Source organism: Ctenopharyngodon idella, chromosome 9 (genome assembly GCF_019924925.1).
Source record: "Ctenopharyngodon idella isolate HZGC_01 chromosome 9, HZGC01, whole genome shotgun sequence".
Taxonomy (NCBI): Eukaryota; Metazoa; Chordata; class Actinopteri; order Cypriniformes; family Xenocyprididae; genus Ctenopharyngodon; species Ctenopharyngodon idella.
In genome coordinates, this window is record NC_067228.1 from 8,925,682 (window position 1) to 8,945,746 (window position 20,065).

The window sequence follows — 20,065 nt, forward strand, 5'->3', positions numbered from 1 at the left end:
AGGGTCAAAATGACCTGCATTTGACAATGGTTTTCCCCTGCTGAGAGCAGACAGAAAAATTTGCACCCAGTAAATGTCAAGTCACCTTTATATATATATATATAATATATGAATCAATGATGCAAACTTCAAATATGAGACAAATTCAAAATCTGCTGTAAAGCAGCGCTAAAAAGACAATAGTGTCATTATTCAACTCAAGTCAGTTTATAACTGTGTAAAGTACATCAATTATTGAACGAGTTTAATTCAGCTTTAAGCAGCTCTACAGAAGACTATAGTGTTATTATAAATATGTACAACATGTGAACAAGATGTTACACCAGCCAGGAGTTACAAGTTCTAATGTAAGTTGTTTTGTGCTTTGTTTCAGATATGGAGGCTGGGACTTTGGAAAGCCTCTTCCCATTGATCTTAAGCTGGACATGTTAGATGTGCCAGAAAACAGAACCCTTAGTAAGGTAATTTGGATGAGTGATATTACATTGCCCCAATGGCAAAGTGGCTCATTGTCCCAGCGTAGCAGTTTATATAGATGCTAACAGGCTCTGTTCCAAAACCAAGTAAGCTGCCACGTAGGCAGCATTTTAATGCATCATAATCACCCTCCTGATGTGAAAGCTGTTCCAAAAGGTAGGCAGCATCATTATGTTGCCTTCTAAGATACCTTTTTTGCATCATTTTAAGGGAATATTGCGTACATCCTATGTGAAGAATGGAAAAAAAAATTATAATTTCAAGATCACGAATGAAGCAAGAGAAAAGTTAATTCAGTACCAAAATACAGTAGTTGAATCTAATTAAAAATTACTTTTACACCCAGTATTTGTATGAGCTATGCACAGTACCTGTCAGAAGTTTGGAAACATTATCATTTTTTTAATGTTTTTGAAAGAAGTCACCAAGGCTGCATTTATTTAATCAAAAATACAGTAAAAACACTAATATTGCAAAATATTATTACAAATGAAAAGAACTTACTCTAATTTTAAAATGTAATTAATTACCGTAATGGCAAAGCTGAATTTTCAGCATCATTACTCCAGTCTTCAATTTCACATGATCCTTCAGAAATCATTCTAATATCAGGTATTAGAATGAATTCAGTTAATAACTGTGTTTTTACACATGTTAGGATATTAGATTGTTAGTTTTCCTGTTAATAGGCAGCTGTCTATGTAGGCAGTAGATGGCAATGCTGCTCAGTACATTTTGGAACAGAACCTTAGCCTCATTTTCAAGGTGATTATAGAAGAATTGTGGTGCATTGTATTAATATTTGTGTTCACACAGGTTTGGTATAATCCAGAAGGTCACCACACCATGCCTGCCTACCTCAACAGCCTTAACAACTTCATCCTGAGATCCAGTCTGCCACCTGAGAAACGACAACAATATAGTTAGTTCAAACCTCTTTCTCTAATTTTGTAAGGTTTTGTAGATTCTAGTTTTCTCTTAGAATCTATAAAATTTCACGTACACTGTTGTTCAAAAGTTTGGAAAGAAATTAATTTTGTATTCAGCAAGGATGCATTTAATTGCTAAAAAAGGGTCAGTAAAGACATTTATAATGTTATTTGTATATTTTAAATCCTGAAAAACAAATTGTATCACAGTTTTCCTAAAAATTAATGCTTTTGAGCACCAAATCAGCATATTAGAATGATTTCTGAAGGATCGTGTGACACTAAAAGCTGGAGTAATGGCTGCTGAAAATTCAGCTTTGCTGAATTTTTTAATTTGTAATAATATTACACAATATTAATGTTTATACTATATTTTTGATCAAATAAATCCAGCCTTGATGAGCATAAGATACTTTTTTCAAACCCATCCCATCCCAAACTTTTAAACAGTAGTGTATATCTAATAATTTAAGTTGTATAGCAGATAAAATGTGTTATGAATCCTGAATTTTTATTATTGTGTGCTTAGTTTTGTGTATTTTTGACTTGCGGCATAAGGTCTAATCCACTTAGCAGCTTACTCTGAGCAAGAACCTCCCACTTAGACATAAGAAGACCTTCTGACTGACTGCAAAGAACCCAACCAAGTTCTTTTTGTTTTCATATGTTGATAATTACTGGATTTATCTGAAATATGCCTTTTTGCAATATGCTGAAATATCATTCTTGCCCTCTGAGATTGAAAAAAATGTAATACCACTACCCTTAGACAGGGGGCAGTATGTCTATTCTATCTCCCACCCAAAGGAAGAGTGGTCTGAATGCTAATTAGAGGTGCTGAGAACTGAAATGAAGGAATAGAGCTGGTCTTATTTCAACACTGCCAGACTGGCCCAGTGGCTGAGATTCACTGTCCGCCTCCAGGCAAGATTAATGCAATCCTAGCAGTCAATAATGGAAAGGGGGGACGCATTCATTCAAATGTAACCGGTGAACTCATTCAGGGCAAAACAGAGCATAAATTCAGCAAAGGTTCATAGGAGGAGCAGATTGCTGATCACGTGTTGGCCAGGCAAGTGTGTATTTTCTCATGTGTTAAAATCTCTCTTTACAGCTATCTCCATATCCAGCCACCCTTACCCTGGCCAAGTGCAAGAAGAGGATGTCATGTAAGAGCACACACACACACACACACACACACACACATCCTTCTGTCTGGCAGCTAAAGCTGATAAGGTACTCTGTGGGACCAAATACAGACTGAGCGTATTAGTTGGGCTGGTACCAAATCACAGACCCAGTGGTGGGGAAAAGAAAGCAATCAGCCAAATGATGGGCTTTAGATAAGATATGCAAACATTGCTCTGACATTTTCATTCTAGTGGAGCACTTGAACTAATGTAATTTGACTCCTGTATTTACTCCTCTTTGATTTTTTTTTTTTTCCTGAGCTTGGCTTATTGATTACTAACCCAATATAAAGTGTGTTTACTCTGAAGGTGGTTCGGAGGTTAATTGATTCAACGTTGCCACCCAAACATGCTTGTATTTTGAACACTGTGGGCAATTTCAACCGTGCCTAAATTTGAAAGACACGCTCTGTAAAATGAGCGCAATTGTTTCAGTCTCACAGCTGGGATGAGACTGGCTTGACGCCTGCTACTTAGGCTTAGGCTGAGAGGAAAAACATGCAGAGAAGGCAAGTAAAATGAAGAAGAATAGGTTGGCTACTCAAAAATGAAGAAAAAAAAAAAAAAAGGTTCAGTGAGTAGCAGAACAGAGCAGAAAATAATGCTTTCGTTTTCCAGATACTTACATCAAAAGCAAAGTCCCTTTAAGGCAAGTCAAAGCACTTGGCGGCCATATTGGTAACAGCCTCAGGCAGCTTTTTCAAGTACAAATAGAGTGCTGCAGGAATGAGTCCTAAAGCCCAGAAATGATTTAGCATTTTTGAACTTATCGTTCCATCATTCTGCAGTCAGTGGGTTTTTTGAATGAGGTTTTGGTTATATGACTGAAATGAGGTCTGTGGTTAACACAAGATATTTTGTTCTATGACATACATCTGTAATACCCCACTTGTGATTTTTTTTTTTTTTTTTTTTTAAGCTTTTACTGGCTAAATGGGACCACAATGGCTGTCGGGGACATTAAACACAGGAAAACTCATTTACTCACTATAGTCAGTTTTTAAAGCCTTGTATTAACACTCACGCTCTTACCATTCTAACTCAAACTTTCCAACCTATTGGCTTTTTGTTAAGGGAACCAGGGTAATGCTAACTTCTAGGTTGGCATACAAAATTACATCACAAAACTGTGAAGATTATGTTTCAGTAACATATTTTAATGAGTGATTGCTAACCTTGTCTCATACCTAATGAAATCTGATTGGCTGATGGCAGCCATTTTTTTGAATTTGTTTTTCGAAGTTGTTGTCACCTTAATTAGGACCAACTGGATCTTAACTTTCTTAACCACAGTTTGGCACCATTTTATCATGAGGTTTATCAACAACTGCCTGAAAAAGTTTTCTGTGAGTGAAACCAAATGTAATCGAAATGACTTATTCAGGAATTATAGCTGAATTATAAAAGTAATAAAAAGTGATTCAATATGACCGAGTCAGGAGGCAGTAAGAAAAGATGCAATACAAAGTTCCAAAATTGTCTAGGAAAGTCTGAAGCTGTAGACAAGTACATTCTAAGTAGTTTCTTGTCCATTGACTTTAGTGATTATTTTATATCTGAATATAAAATGATCCTCGCTTCTGCATTCAGGCTCAACTCTCTGTGGTATGGGTCTTCTGTCTTTCCCTGAGATCAGTTCATTCTTATTTGTCCTCCATTCTTGCTATATTTTTTTGGAGTTCTTGGGAGCGGGGAAGGGACGCAAAAGAGCCGCATTAAAGGCAAAAGCTCAGCTGGTGACTGCTAGAAAAAGAAGTGTCCTGCTGAGACTGAACTCTTGATCGTTCTGACTCTGTCTTACACAATTCTCACAGATAGAGAGATCCTAATTCTCATGGCTTTCATGTTTTCTCTTCACTGTGTCTGGTGCCATTGTAAATGCATCAGGCTTGACTGAAGAACAGTGTTAAGCTCATATGTGACACTGTAGGAAATATGAAGTGTCTGTAAGGGTAAGACAGCAGGACAGGCATTTAAAATCTGTCTCTCACTGCACTTGGCAACTGCCGCAGAATACCTGCTTTTTTTTTTTTGCAGGTGTGTTAAATGTACAGCTACAGACCCATTTACTGTGTGTATATATATATATATATATATATATATATATATATATATATATATATATACACAGTCACAGTCTTCTCTCTCGCTCTCTCTCTCTCTCTCTATATATATATATACACACACACATATACATATATATATAGTATATATATATATATATATATGTATATATATATGTATATGTATATATATATATGTATATATATATGTATATATATATGTATAGAGAGAGAGAGAGAGAGAGAAGAGTTCTTTTTAGCCGTAGTAATGTTTCATAATATTACTGTTTTCACAATTTTTGATCAAATAAGAGCAAAAAAGACTTCTTTTAACAAAGGCCTATATATATATATATATATATATATATATATATATATATATATATATATATATATATATATATATATATATATATATATATAATGCTTGGGGTCAGATTTTTTTGCTCTTATTTGATCAAAAATAAGAGCTATATCTATCTATCTCTCTCTCTCTCTCTCTCTCTATATATATATATATATATATATATATAAAATATATATATATATATATATATATATATATATATATATATATATATATAAAATATGTAAATATGTATATATAAAATATAGCATAAAATATAAAAATAAAATATAAATATTTTTTTATATAAATATAAAATATATAATATAAAATGTAAATATTTATAAAATGCACCAATATATAATTTATAATATATTTTTTTTATTTCGTATAAATGGACTCGTATGTCTTCATATTGAGATCTTTCTTTTTGTATCCTCAAGGGTGGGCGGTTTGGTCAGCATCCTGGTTGCGCTTTGTGTCCTCACTGGCTACTCCATCATGACTGCCAGCTTTGTCATCTATGAGGTTCAGGAACATCACACGGGCTCCAAGAGACTCCAACAGATCTCTGGCATCAGCGAACCTTTTTACTGGATCATCAACTTCTTCTATGATATGGTACTTCAGTATTAGTTGATAGATTTCAGCCTTTTAGATCTGTTGCATTGATGTAAAATATCCAAAAATCAAAGCTATGCCAAGACTAGATGAACTGCATGCAGTCACAATAACCATTTGTGCCATTTTTGTTTACTCAGATTATATAATTAATGTAATATTAATAAAAAATATATATCTCCGAATTTACGAGGTCTTTTCTGCTGCATTGCAGGCTCTTTACATGGTTCCCGTGGTCCTCTCAGTGGTGATGATAGCAGCGTTCCAGCTCCCAGCCTTCATGGAGAGGCAGAACCTTGGCGCGGTCACGCTTCTGCTGGTGCTATTTGGGTCAGCATACATTAGAGTCCCTTTACCACCAGAGATTTTCCTGTCACAAGACAGACGTCTCATTAGAACGTCTCAGTGCTGACAGGTCCTCAAGGCACTAGAGCTTCATGAATGTATTATTCAGCAAATGCTACACGTCGCAGCATTGGCAAAGGGGAAGTTTTAGTTAATGCACCATCTTTCAGGTAAACACAGGCTCTCTGCTAGAAAGAGGAGAGCTGCTTGAAGCTTTCCTGCAAGGCCTGGGCTCCGAAGAAGCGATTTCACACACTCCGTCACCCAGTTAATTGCATTGTGGAGAGCAGTGAGGCCACTCGCAGTCAGTCTTTAGGCTTCAGAGCTCCAGGCTGCTTGGGAGGCCCTTCATTGTGTGAAGTCAGCAGTCTTGGCCCGCATTCATCCGCCTGTGAGCTCACCGGCTTTCGGCCCATAAATAACCACACATCACAGCGATCCGACCACTTTCCCTTCAACCTGCTTAATTGCTTTTGTTTAGCTGAGCGCTGTGGACTTTCCACCACTAACAATACACGCACACAGGCCGACGAACGCACACATACACACACACGGTACCCCCTCAGTTTAAACACATCCTCTTCCTTGACCCCGCCACCCCAATCACCAAGAGTAATGAATAAAAAAACAGATCATTCTGTGGTGCTGAAGAGGAGAGAGAATGCTTCACGAAGAGGAAATAGATGAACTCATTTATCTTCTGGCCTCTTAGCTCAACTGTGGAATATATTCTCTCTCTTTCTCTTTGCTAAACTCAAAGCTGAAGTCTTACTATCTTTTGTCTTCCTTCATGTTGTAATTCTTCTATTCAGACATTTTTAAGCTTGCCACTTATCACATTGATGTCACTTTCTTTTCAGCTTCTCCACCTTCCCTTGGATGTACCTTATGTCTGCGATATTCAAGGATACAGAGATGGCATTCATTGGTTATGTTTGCATCAATCTCTTCATCAGTATCAACACCATCATCTCCACATCCATTATCTACTTCCTGGGTCAGCTTAACCAGAATGACCAGGTGAGAGAAGAGTCAGAGGGACATTTCACCCCCAAATGAAAAGAAAAAATTTGAAATTATACTTTGCAAAAGAAATTGAAACCAGTTTTAAGACCATTTAGAATTTTTTCATGATAATTAAGCACATTTATTCTCATTACTATAATCCAATTTTTTTTTATTCTTTATTAAGTAGGGACATATACTACGATTCAAAATTTGGGGTCGATAACATTTTTTCCATATTTTTATTTTTATTTTTATCTTATGCTCACCAAGGCTGAATTTATTTGATCAAAAATACTGTGAAATAAACTATTTGAATGTATTTTAAAATGTAATTTATTTCTGTGATGGCAAAGCTGAGTTTTCAGCAGTCATTACTCCAGTCTTTAGTGTCACATGATCCTTCAGAAATCATTTTAATATGTTGATTTGGTGCTCAAGAAACATTTCTTATTATTATCAATGTTGAAAACAGTTGTGCTGCTTAATATATATTTTTTGGAAACCGTGATAAATTTTTTTCACGATTCTTTGATAAATAGAAAGTTTAAAAAACAGCATTTGTTTGAAACACAGAAATCTTTTGTAACATTATAATTGTCTTTACTGTCACTTTTTGATCAGTTAAATCCATCCTTGCTGATTAAAATAATTAATCCCTTTTAAGAAATCTTACTGACCCCAAATTTCTGAAACTGTAGTGTGTGGAATAGAACAGAGAATATAGAATATTCAAATAAATTTCCACCAAGCAAATAAAATTATCAACAAAATAGTGCCCTGAGTAGCTTTGCACATTGTCCTTCCTTCTCTAACTTGCTCTCACTGTCTATTTCAGAGCATCCAGGATGTGTACCGTACAATGAGCAACATATTCCTAGTCTTCCCTCAGTTCAGCTTTGGCAATGGGTTGATGGAGTTGACAAGGGTTGACATGCAGGTGCAAATCTTGAGCGCTTTCGGGGTGGACGCCTACAAGAACCCCTTCAGCATGGATGTTCTGGGATGGATGTACATCTCCATGTTCCTGCAGGGTTTCATCTGCTTCACGCTCCGCCTGCTACTTAACAAGACACTCCTTCGCAAAGTCAGGTATACCTGAGGCTCTGGCACTACTGATTAGTAAAATCTTTTACACTACAGCTGTCTCATTTTTGTGCATTTGTGTTTTCTTCACAGACATTTATTCTGCTGGAAGAGGAACATTATTCAGAGCTATAGCCCCAATGAAGATGAAGATGTGGTGGCTGAACGCTTGCGTGTGGACCGTGGGGATGCGAGTGTAGATATTCTGCAGGTTAATCAGCTGACTAAGGTGTACCAGAACCTGAGCAAGAGGGTACAGGCGGTGAAGAGTCTGTCTGTTGGCATCCCAGCTGGCGAGGTCTGTGCCATTTGCATAGTAACATTTCTTATGAGAGCTAATGAGATGTATTTCTGATTGTCAACAAGAATTGATCATTGATTTTGTGCATTGTGAGTTCATTGGATTGTGAAAAGTGGGTGTTTCATTCTAATATGAAGATTTATAATACCTGGTGGCTAAGAATGTGTACTTTGAAAGTAAATTGCGTAAATTCAGATCAAAGATCAAAATGCATGTTTCGGATTGTTGTTATGCTTTAAACTAAAAAAAAAAAAGTTTCAGGGAGATTTTCGTGCAAACATTAAAGGGTTAGTTCACCCAAAAATGAAAATTTTGTCATTTGTTACTCACCCTCATGTCGATCCACACCCGTAAGACCTTCATCTTCGGATCACAAATTAAGATATTTTTGGTGAAATCCGATGGCTCAGTGAGGCCTCTACTGCCAGCAAAACAATTAACACTTTTAGTGCCCAGAAAGCTACTAAAGACGTATTTAAAACAGTTCATGTGACTACAGTGGTTTAACCTTAATGTTATGAAGCAACGAGAATACTTTTTGTGTGCCAAAAAAAAACAAAATAATGACTTTTCAACAATATCTAGTGACGGCCAATTTCAAAACACTGCTTCGAAGATTTATGGATCTTTTGTTTCGAATCAGTGATTGTTGAAAAGTCGTTATTTTGTTTTTTTGGTGCACAAAAAGTATTCTTGTCGCTTTATAATATTAAGGTTGAACCACTGTAGTCACATGAACTGTTTTAAATATGTTTTTAGTAGCTTTCTGGCCATCTGAAAGTGTTAGTTATCTTGCTGGCAATGCAGGCCTCACTGAGCCATCGGATTTTATCAAAAATATCTTAATTTGTGTTCTGAAGATGAACGAAGGTCTTACAGGGTGTGAAACAACATGAGGGTGAGTAATAAATTGCATAATTTTCATTTTTGGGTGAACTAACCCTTTAAATAAAATGACCAAATCAATAAAGATTTAACCAGAATATGGAGCTAAATCAGAAAATATGCATGTAGATGTGGTCACGAGGGAAAAGCAGCTATACATACCCAGAAATTCTTGTTAAGGCACTTTGCATTATTTTCTATGGTTTGAATGTTATTCATAGAAGATTTATGATTCAGCTGGTCAATGACAGCAAAACATTCAATGTAAATAAATGGAAGTTCAATATCTTCCTTAGTGCTTTGGATTGCTGGGAGTCAATGGTGCAGGGAAGACCACTACCTTCAAGATGCTGACAGGAGACATTAGCCCTACCGATGGCTCAGCTAAGATCCGTGACATTGACGGGTACTTTTCTTTCCCCTTTTAAAAGCTACATCTGGTACCTTTACTGTCTCTCACTGTCTTTTTCTGATGCATTTTACTAGACATTTGTGTTGGGTTTCATTGCATGTTCATAAATCTCCCTGGCCTGTGTCCTCAGGAGGATGGTTGACATCATAGACTGCAGGAGAGAGGGCATAAACATTGGTTACTGCCCCCAGGTGGACGCACTGGATGACCTCCTGACTGGAGAAGAACATCTCTATTTTTACTCCCGCATCAGGGGCATCTCCAAGAGGGAGACTGACCAGGTAAGGTCATAGCTATATCAACATCTATTTTGTTCTGGCAAAGGCCAGTTTATTATCAAAGTGACCTACAAACAGTGCTTGTTTTCAGTTGTAATGATACCTCTGTGTATGGTTGTCACTTTATTTGCCAAAATTCCAGTATTCAGTACCAGTGAAATTTCAAGATTCTCAATACCAGTATCAAGAGTTCAAAAGTTTGGGGTCAGTAAGATTTAAATAATACCTTTTTTTCAGCAAAGGAACATCAAATTGATCAAAAGTGACCAGTGCATTTATAATGTTACAAAAGATTTCTATTTCAAATAAACTCTGTTCTTTTGAACTTTCTATTCATCAAAGAATCATGAAAAAATGTCAGTTTCCGCAAAAATATTAAGAAGCACAACTTTTCAACATTGATAATAGTAAGAAATGTTTCTTGAGCAACAAATCAGCATATTACAATGATTCCTGAAGGATCATGTGACACTGAATACTGGAGTAATGATGCTGAAAATTCCGCTTTGACATTACAGCAATAAATTACATTTTAAAATATATATATATATATGTATATATATATATATATATATATATATATATATATATATATATATATATATATATATATATATATATATATATATATATATATATATATATATTATTATTAATATTATTGTTTTACTGTATTTTTGATCAAATAAATGCAGCCATGGTGAGCATATGGAGACTTCTTTAAAATAATTTAAAAATCTTACTGACCCCAACTTTAAACAGCTATAAACTGTGTATATATATAAGCAAATTCAATTTAAATTCACACATGCGCAAGTTAAAGGCAGTCGTCTGATTCAGTACTGAGTCAGTAGTTTTTGTATTGCCAATAATAAAAAGAGGCTGGTGGTATCACAACTTTTTTTTTTTTTTTTTTTTGGCATCGACTTGATTCTGAAATGCTGGTACTTTTGACATCCCTGCTTATATGCAGCTAAATGTATGCCGCTGATAGAGTTCGCTGGGTGGAAATAAGAGAAGAGACGAGGTGTATTAGACAGCTGTCTTTTTATATCATGCCACAACACCCACTGAAATCATTTAACACTCTAAGAAAGATTTTGCATCTATTTTTCGTCAAGTGTGACTCTAGTCTGATAACTACGGAAGCTTGTTTCCGCCACTAAATAAAAAAAAGGTAATTGCGACTTTTTATCTAACAATTCTGACTTTATATCACGCAATTTTGACTTTATAACTCGCAATTCTGACTTTATATCACGCAATTCTGACTTTATAACTCGCAATTGTGAGTTTATACCTCACAATTCTGAGAAAAAAGTCAGAATTCTGAGATAAAAAGTCGCAATTACCTTTTTTATATTTTATTTAATGGTGGAAACAAGCTTCCATAGATAACGTCTTTTCACACATGTAAAAACATGTCAGGAAATGGAGTTTTAACAGCCGTTCTGAAAGCACCAGCATATTGTGTGATTGAGATGCTGCTGTTGTGATTGAGACCAGTGTCACCAGTTTTAACCAACTTTGCAAAGCGAGTCTACCCGCTCGACCAGCACTAAACATCATCGACCCACCTGGAAATCCCTGCTGGACTTCTCAGTAGGATGTGAATAGACCTCAGTTTGGTATTGTCCGAGTATTGCATTTGACAGGAAATGGTTGGCTCTTCTCCACATTGATTAATGAGGAAGCTAATTAATCTTGCATTCTCCCAGGATTATTGGTAAAAAGCACTTCTGTAAAACTTGCCTTTAGCTGCAGATGTGAACTCCTTTATCAGTTTTCCTAAAGATTGAAACACTGGTCTGAGGAAATATAGCTTGCATAAAAGGTTGTTATGTCATATTAGAAAGTTATTATGAAAATAAGTTTGAAGGATTAGTTCACTTCAGAATTAATTTCCTGATAATTTACTCACCCCCATGTCATCCAAGATGTTTATGTCTGTCTTCGGTCAAAACATTTTTTTTTTTTTGTTTTTTTTTTTGAGGAAAACATTCCAGGATTTTTCTCCATATAGTGGACTTCTTTGGGGTTCAACGGGTTGAAGGTCCAAATTGCAGTTTCAGTGCAGCTTCAAAGGGCTCTACACGATCTTAGACAAGGAATAAGGGTCTTATCTAGCGAAACGATCGGTCATTTTCTTAAAAAAAAAAAAAAAAGATATTCTTTTTAACCACAAATGCTCATCTTGCTCTGTGATCCCGATCCACCAGAAAGGTCACATCTCCATCTCATTTTCTCCTCCAACTTCAACTTCAAAATTGTCCAATATCATTGTTTTATCTTTTTTTTTTTTTTTGTAAAGGGCGTTTAATTTAGTCTTTGCATGTTCGCTTTGTAGACACTAAATCTGTACTTCCGCATACGTCACGCCTGACCTTTGTAACGTGTTTACTTAATGTGTGGTGGATCCCAGAGCAGTGCAAGACGAGCATTTGTGGTTAAAAAGTATATACATTTTTATTTATTTTTTTTTAGAAAATGACTGACCGTTCTGCTATGTAAGACCCTTATTCCTCGTCTAAGATTGTGTAGAGCCCTTTGATGCTGCATTAAACTGCAGTTTGGACCTTCCACCTGTTGTACCCCAGTGAAGTCCACTATATGGAGAAAAATCCTCTAATGTTTTCCTCAAAAACCTTAATTTCTTTTCGACTGAAGAAAGAAAGACATGAACATCTTGGATGACATGGGGGTGAGTATTGTCAAGAAATTTTCATTCAGAAGTGAACTATTCCTTTAAGTTTAAGTTGGAATAGTGTTCCTATTAATCAATGGGTTATTAATAGCTGTGGTTAACACCGAATCATGCCTTTTATTGCTTTTATACAGCAGCAGCAATGTCAATATGAAAAAAAGACACTGCTGTTAAATAAATATAGTTAAATGTATGGAATAAATGAGCTTTTAAATCAGATTTTGGAGTCAGAACCATCCGACTCTAATTTTGTACATTATTTTGTAATGCAGGACCAGCCGTGCTGTTCTCAACAGCTAAATTGCTGAAGGTACACAGGAGAACTGTTTAGAGGATAAATCGCACTGCTTTATGTCTATTTTCTCTTTATTGCATCCCGCACAATATTTTGATCTATAAGGCTTAAACTTGAACTGAATAAATCAACTCCATTATGATCAGAGACTGTGACACGCATTTATGACGTTATGAGCACATGGCTCTAACACACACGTACCTCACTGTCAAGCTTTTTCCTTTCTCTAATGTAATTCAGGGTTGTCTCTACTGACACTTTAGCTGTTGGTTAGCCTGCGGAGAAAGGATCTCAAATAATGCATGTAATGATGTGAAAACGAAACTGTCTTAGAACTTTCTGCAAGATGAATCATCCACGAAAATTTAGATAGAATTGTGTTAAAAGTCGAATGGAAGATGCTTTTATATGAAGCTTGCCACCTACAGTATTTGATTACAGTAATGTGATAAAATTCAACAAATTTAAAAATAAAAATTCATTGTTTACTCAACCTCATGTTGTTTTAAAACTACATAATCTGCCAAGGTAAATGCTTTGAAGAATGTTCTTTTTTCTATACAATGAATGTGGATGGTAAACAAGGGCAAGATTTTCAGGGAATAATCTGTTCTGTTTCTCACATAAAGCTATGGATTGGCTTCAGAACATAAAGAACACAATGCCACACAAGTCATGTAGACTATTTTTATCTTTTTGGAGCTTGACAGTCCCTGGTCACCATCCACTTTCATTGTAAGAACAAGAGCTGCTTAACCCATGCTACAGAAGTTAACTTTTTTATATATTCCCATGAATTAAAGAGTCAAAAGGGTGAGTAAATCGTAACAGAACATTCTTACTTGGAGAACTAACCCTTTAAATCTTTGAGTAAAGTTGATATGAAGTGCAACTTTGTATAAAATGAAGTAAAACTGGCACCCTGTAATGATGATGTTACCCTTCTATAAAAAGGGCAGAGAAGGAATTGACTTAACAATCTGTGAATACAATCAGTCATCTTTTGGCTACCGAAAGCCTTTGTGTAGAAGCTGCTGAGACTTTGAAATGGCTTTTGCGGTTTGGCCCATTAACTTGGATTAGAGGATTCAGAGGAAACGGCTGGTAAATTTTGATGTCCTGAGGGAAGCGCAAAGTACAATGCCGGCCCAAAAGGATGATCTGTAGGTGCATATAACCCCTGTTAGACGGAGAGTCCTTTATGGTTTCTTGCAGGTTTATGAGAAGCTATTTAAATTCATAGAATGTCTACTTGGATCCTTTGATGTATGAATCCAATTAGTTAAATGAATGCAGAAACCGTGACATGCTCTGTGTGGGGTCAAATGTCAACAGGCATTTAATCAAAACATTATTCAAAGTGACTCATTATGATGTCAAGACTACACAATTAACGTGTTAGAACAACTTGTTAAGCCTTTTTGGGGACAATTGTTCATCAAAACTGAATTGCAGGGAAATTATGACTGAACTGCTAGTGTGGAACATGCTTTAAATAGAGCTGCACAATTTTGGAAAAACATCAAATTTTGATATTTTTTTTTTCTGATAAAAATCGCAATTGTGATTTAAATGGTGATTCGTAATATTATTCATAAAAATTATTCATAAAAATATAGTAAAAAATAATAAATAACAATGATAACAATATTTTTTTAATTGTAAAATTACCTTACTCATATTTAAAGGTTCACCCAAAAAGGAAAATTCGTCATCATTTACTCACTGTTGTTCCAAACCTGTATGAATTTAATTCTTCTGCTAAACACAAAAGAAGACATTTTGAAGAATGTTTGTAACCAAACAGTTGGTGGGCCTCATTGACTTCCATAGTATTTTCCATACTATGGAAGTCAGTGGGGCCCATCAAGTGTTTGGTTACCCATATTCTTCGAAATATCTTCTTTTGTGTTCAGCAGAAGAAAGAAATTCATACAGGTTTGGAACAACTTGAGGGTGAGTAAATGATAACAGAATTTTCATTTTTGGGTGAACTATCTCTTTAAGGCTGTCTTATTTTCTTTATTTTCAAACATTAAACCATCATGATTTTATTTTGGCAAACATCACTATTACTGTTATAGTGTTAGGGATTTGAACAAACCCAAGTAAACAACCACATACTGTAGCAACTTCCTAACTACCACCCAAAACACCTTAGCAACCTCATACTGTAGCCACACTCTGGCAACCAACCACAACACCTATATTTCAGACAAGAGGCACTCATATTTGCATCATAAAATGTGAAAAATGAGTTGTTAATTTGCTATCTTATTTATACACACTGTGAGAATCTCAGTATTTAATCTTTTTTTTTTTCTTTAGGTTGTGAACTATCTGTTGAAAAAGTTGGAGCTGAATTACCACAGACACAACACAAGCGAGAACTACAGTTGTGGAACACGCCGGAAGCTATCTACAGCCTTGGCCCTGATTGGAAACCCACAGATCCTTCTCCTGGTGAGCGAAAAAACACACATCATCCTGCAAAGCTGAGACTAGTTATCATTTAGTAATCCGCACAGCTACATAAATCACTTTATAATACGGGGCTGTTGAATGCTTGAATCTGAGAACAGTTGACAAATGTTCTAAGGAGTGCAATTATTTTCAGGGAAACGCACGGCTAAAGTAATTCCAGGCAGGTCTTGACCGCATTACAGTTCCATATTACTTCGCCAAATGATTTCAGTTATTTCAAAGGTCCTTACAGCCTACAACAGCAAAAGAACCAAAACCCACAACAACACTGTACAAATATAGCAAACAATAGGATAAAAATGACCAATTATTTCCATTTTTACCACAAAATTACGTTTTATTATGTTCGGAAAGCACATACTCTCTTTCTCCCGCTCTCTCTCCAACTCAAAAGCACACACATATGGTACGGACACACACTCGCACAGATAGTGTTGTCAGCGCTGCTATGGCGATTTTAGCACTAAAATATAGCAACTTAAAAACTACATGGCATTTCTCACTAGCGAGGTAATAACGGCGCTGTTCTTGAAGCAGATAAACTTACAGTTTCGCTATTAGTAGAGACATTGCTGCTGAACACTGTTGAGAGACACACAGACTCAGGTAATTCACATGTTTAATCTCTCTCTCTCTAATAATTGCATTAGTAACTGCATTAGTCTGCTATCAATGGCTCAAGCCTCCGTTATTAGCTCTAAAATGACTTTTTGGAATTAGCAATGGAGGCGTGGGATGAGATGTGAAAGAAATTAGTCCTACACACAGAAGCATTTTAAGGACAAAAACCTGACAAATGTCTTAAAATACAACATCTGAACAATGTCTTAAGGTGTGGTAACTGTTTATAATGTAAGCAAAATAATTGACTGGCCCATTGAATTATTAGAAAATAATGCACACCGCTTCGCATTGTGGCCGCATTACCACCTCGGTTGTGCATTATTTTCTAATAATTCAATGGCCCATCGCGAGTTATTCCTTACATATTGCATATTGTGTTGAGTGTTTGCTCAGAGGGGTTTGAATGGGTAAAATGTTGCACACTCGTTACAAACACCTCTGAAATGCGTCGGTGTGCTGGCCAAAGTCTCATAGCACATCAGTTATTCTGACTTGAAATTTTGGCTTGGTGCATTGCACGATTGCATTTACCTGGGGAGTGTGTGGGATTTGCATTAGATTTTTCTGTTTCTGTTTAAACTCACAGAAACATCCCACATATTTCTTAAATGTCTCCTCTAACCTCTCAGGATGAACCCAGCTCTGGAATGGACCCACGTTCCAAACGACACCTTTGGAAGATCATCTCTGAGCAAGTGATGGGCAAATGTGCTGTGGTTCTGACATCACACAGGTAATGATTGCTCTTGACTGATTTTCTATTCGTTAAATTCTATTCAAATGTATTTGTAAAGCACTTCCCACAATAAATATCATTACAAAGTAGCTTTGCAGACAATGTTGCCTATGTATACATATATTTTATATATACATATGTAGTAAAATGTTTAACTACCTATTATAAGTTAACACCTATTGTAAGTTGTTTTTTTTTTTTTTTAAACCTATGTATCATTTCAGACAATGCTTCATGAAGCCAACATTCAAAGTTTGTATTAAAAATGTGTTTGTTTTTACTGATACTAGATAAAATAAAAGTTTAAGACAATCTTTGAATGTTGGCTTCACTAAGCATTGCCTGAAACTTTAAATAGTCTTTAAAAAAGCCTGAAGACAGTGATATATTATATACTAAGATTCTAGGTATCTCTTATGCTGCTTGTGATCTTTCAGCATAGTACATTTCTACAGAAAGTTTTTGCCAATTTTGATGGGTTTGAGAGAGTTGAAAAGGGACTTTCAGCAATATGTCTTTGTGTCCTACAGTATGGAGGAGTGCGAGGCCCTTTGCACCCGTCTGGCTATAATGGTAAAAGGACAGTTCAGATGTCTCGGCTCCCTACAGCACATCAAGAACAGGTCAGTGGTTTATCTTTCTTTGTCCCGTGTTTCTTCCTACCAATTATTTTCCCTGGTTCTCTCATGTCTCCTTTTGTCTTCCACACTTATTGTTGCTCTAGAGCCTGATAGATCTGATCTCATGTAGACACTTCATCATTTTTTCTCTAGTGATAAAATAATTTGTGTTCATCTGACAGGTTTGGCAAAGGATTCACGGTGAGGATGTACTTAGCTGGAGCCTCCTACGACGTAGATATGATCAGTAACTTTATGCAGCAGAATTTCCCCAGCACAAGCCTGAAGGTGAGAGAAAAAGCACATCATAATGACTTTTTTCTTTAATACTGTCTGTTTTAAGAGAACATATTTTGGGGGATATATTTTCTGGGATATTTCCTAAATTTAAATGAATTGATCACTTTTATTTCTGGAGTCATATCACGAGGAATCACATTCTTTGATTTTTTTTTTTTTTTTTTTAAATTAGATATCATTGTTCTATGAAAACATATTGTGATAGTTTTAAAACTACTCCAGTGAAAGTGAGTATTTATTTAAAGAGGCCATATTATGCCCTTTTACAAAGTCTTGATTTTGTTTTTGGGTCTTCTAGAATAGGTTTTCATGCTTGAATGTTCAAAAAACACATTATTTTTCACATATTTTACATTGTTGCTGCTGTAACGAACTGAGGACTCCTTTCACTGTTTTTGTTCTCTGTCGTTTTGCTTTATTTGATGTTTGATTCACCGCGGGTTCCCTCTACATCATATTCTGGGGTTCCCTTACACGTTTATGCACATGTGCATTCCTCAAAAACAGCGCTGATTGCTGACACGCTAAAATATATAGATTAAAATGTATATATAATTAAATGGGATGAAAGATATAGAATGTACTGAATGTTAGCTTGCTTATTGTGCCCAAGAGTGCCCTCATTTTAACAAGAAACTATGCTTCTAACCACAGCCTGAGAGCTGTAGTTCCAACCACACAAGTTTGTGAATGTTGGAACTATGGAACGTCGGAACTATGGTTTCGGGAAACGCCAAATTGTTTAACTATGTTGATAACGACAGAACTTTTGACCGTGGTTGACTAACAATGCTTTTGGGAAATGCACCCCTATTTAGTTCCTGTCTCTAAGAAGTCCTTCCTTCTGAAAAGTGCAATGTGCTCTGATTGGTCGGCTGGACCTGTGTGTTATGATTGGTCAACCTTTTCTAGCTTTTTTCGGGAATGTCACGCCCCTTATCATAGCCGCAAGTTTTAGTACACTACTAACACAACTCAGCCAGGTCTCACCCCTTTTTTTGTGTATGATTTGGGTGGGAATTATTTAAATGAGGAATTCTGTTCCAAAAGAAGACTCAAGACTTCAGTCGAGGCGTTTCAGTGATTTCAGAAACAGTGTTTACTGATAGAGAGAATAACTCTCTTTGGACTGAACTTTGTGCTTTGCAACTTTGCAGATCTGTTTCATGCTTAAATGGCAGCTTTATACACTAAATAAAGTTGAAAATGTTAAAAAAGCATAATAGGCACTCTTTAAAACTAAGCTGTGAAATCAGCCTGTTCTGAACTTCTACAACGTTTTATGTCAGATGAATACATTTAAACATATGACAGCTCACATATGTGCCCACATGCAATTGTTGAAGATTTAAAACTACAGTATATTGGACTTGACAGCAATGCGCTTGTATCTCATTTAACATGTAAATAGGGTGTTTACATAGAAGTCTTGAAGGCACAGCAGCAAAATAAAAACAGCATGGGTCAGAGAGAGGGTGGAAATGGCCATAAAAATTAAATTATGCCTGTTTTGGAGACAAAGACAATTGTCACTTACATTATTTGTGGACCTCAGGCAAAAAAATCTTTGTGACCCCTTTAAGTGTATTTTGTTATTTTTGTTGTCTAAGTTAACGTTATCTATCTTCTGTCCATAAAGGATCATCACTCGAATATGGTGGAGTACCACGTTCCTGTTGCTCCTGGTGGTGTGGCTTCAATCTTTGGCCTGTTAGAGTCCAACAAGGCTGTACTGCAAATCAAACACTTTTCAGTCAGCCAGACCACTCTGGATGAGGTAAGAATCATAAGCTCCCTTAAACAACAATACCCTCATGCTGTTGTTCTGTGGAACACAAAGGGGGATTTTTTTTTAATATCTTTTATGATGTTTTTATTTTTTTTAAATTTTAGCTTTTTTGTACATCATGTCAAATGAAAATGGGATATATATATATATATATGGGTCAATGTCGTGACGTGTAATTTGTTTTTGTCCAAAGGCCATAATAATAATAATAAAAAAGATATGACATCGAAAGTATGTAAGGTAGCACAACTAGATCACTTTTATTGAATTCAAAAGGTTTTAATTATATTTTGCAACATATAAAGGTATTTTAAAGATTTTGAAGTGTCAAAAGGTCATTCGGTTTAACCGTCCAAAGGCCAATACAGCCATTTCATTTGTGATTAAAATATCTTGCAATGTAATAAATGTATATATTATCTACTTAGTGCAAAATGGGATTAAAATTGTGTAGAAGTCGTTGCTTTGTTATGAGAAAGAATGTCCGGAAAAATTAATTTCATTGATGTCATTCGGAGTAACCAATATAAAGGGACCAAGTTCAATATCATGTGACAGGGTGTGACATAATTCAG

At 35.8% G+C, this 20,065-nt stretch overlaps 1 protein-coding gene across 2 annotated transcripts in view; it reads left to right on the forward strand.

Moving 5' to 3' along the window:
* The window catches only part of abca12 (ATP-binding cassette, sub-family A (ABC1), member 12), an 82,414-nt gene that overhangs the window by 61,092 nt on the left and 1,257 nt on the right, over positions 1–20,065 (forward strand). For both annotated transcript variants that reach the window (XM_051906537.1, XM_051906538.1), the window contains 15 exons: positions 374–461; positions 1,294–1,399; positions 2,521–2,575; positions 5,449–5,626; positions 5,841–5,956; positions 6,832–6,991; positions 7,815–8,068; positions 8,156–8,360; positions 9,545–9,654; positions 9,791–9,941; positions 15,266–15,400; positions 16,675–16,778; positions 17,312–17,404; positions 17,584–17,689; positions 19,341–19,478. In XM_051906537.1, the coding sequence (XP_051762497.1) occupies positions 374–461; positions 1,294–1,399; positions 2,521–2,575; positions 5,449–5,626; positions 5,841–5,956; positions 6,832–6,991; positions 7,815–8,068; positions 8,156–8,360; positions 9,545–9,654; positions 9,791–9,941; positions 15,266–15,400; positions 16,675–16,778; positions 17,312–17,404; positions 17,584–17,689; positions 19,341–19,478 (1,999 nt within the window). The remainder of the gene's footprint in view (positions 1–373; positions 462–1,293; positions 1,400–2,520; positions 2,576–5,448; positions 5,627–5,840; positions 5,957–6,831; positions 6,992–7,814; positions 8,069–8,155; positions 8,361–9,544; positions 9,655–9,790; positions 9,942–15,265; positions 15,401–16,674; positions 16,779–17,311; positions 17,405–17,583; positions 17,690–19,340; positions 19,479–20,065) is intronic.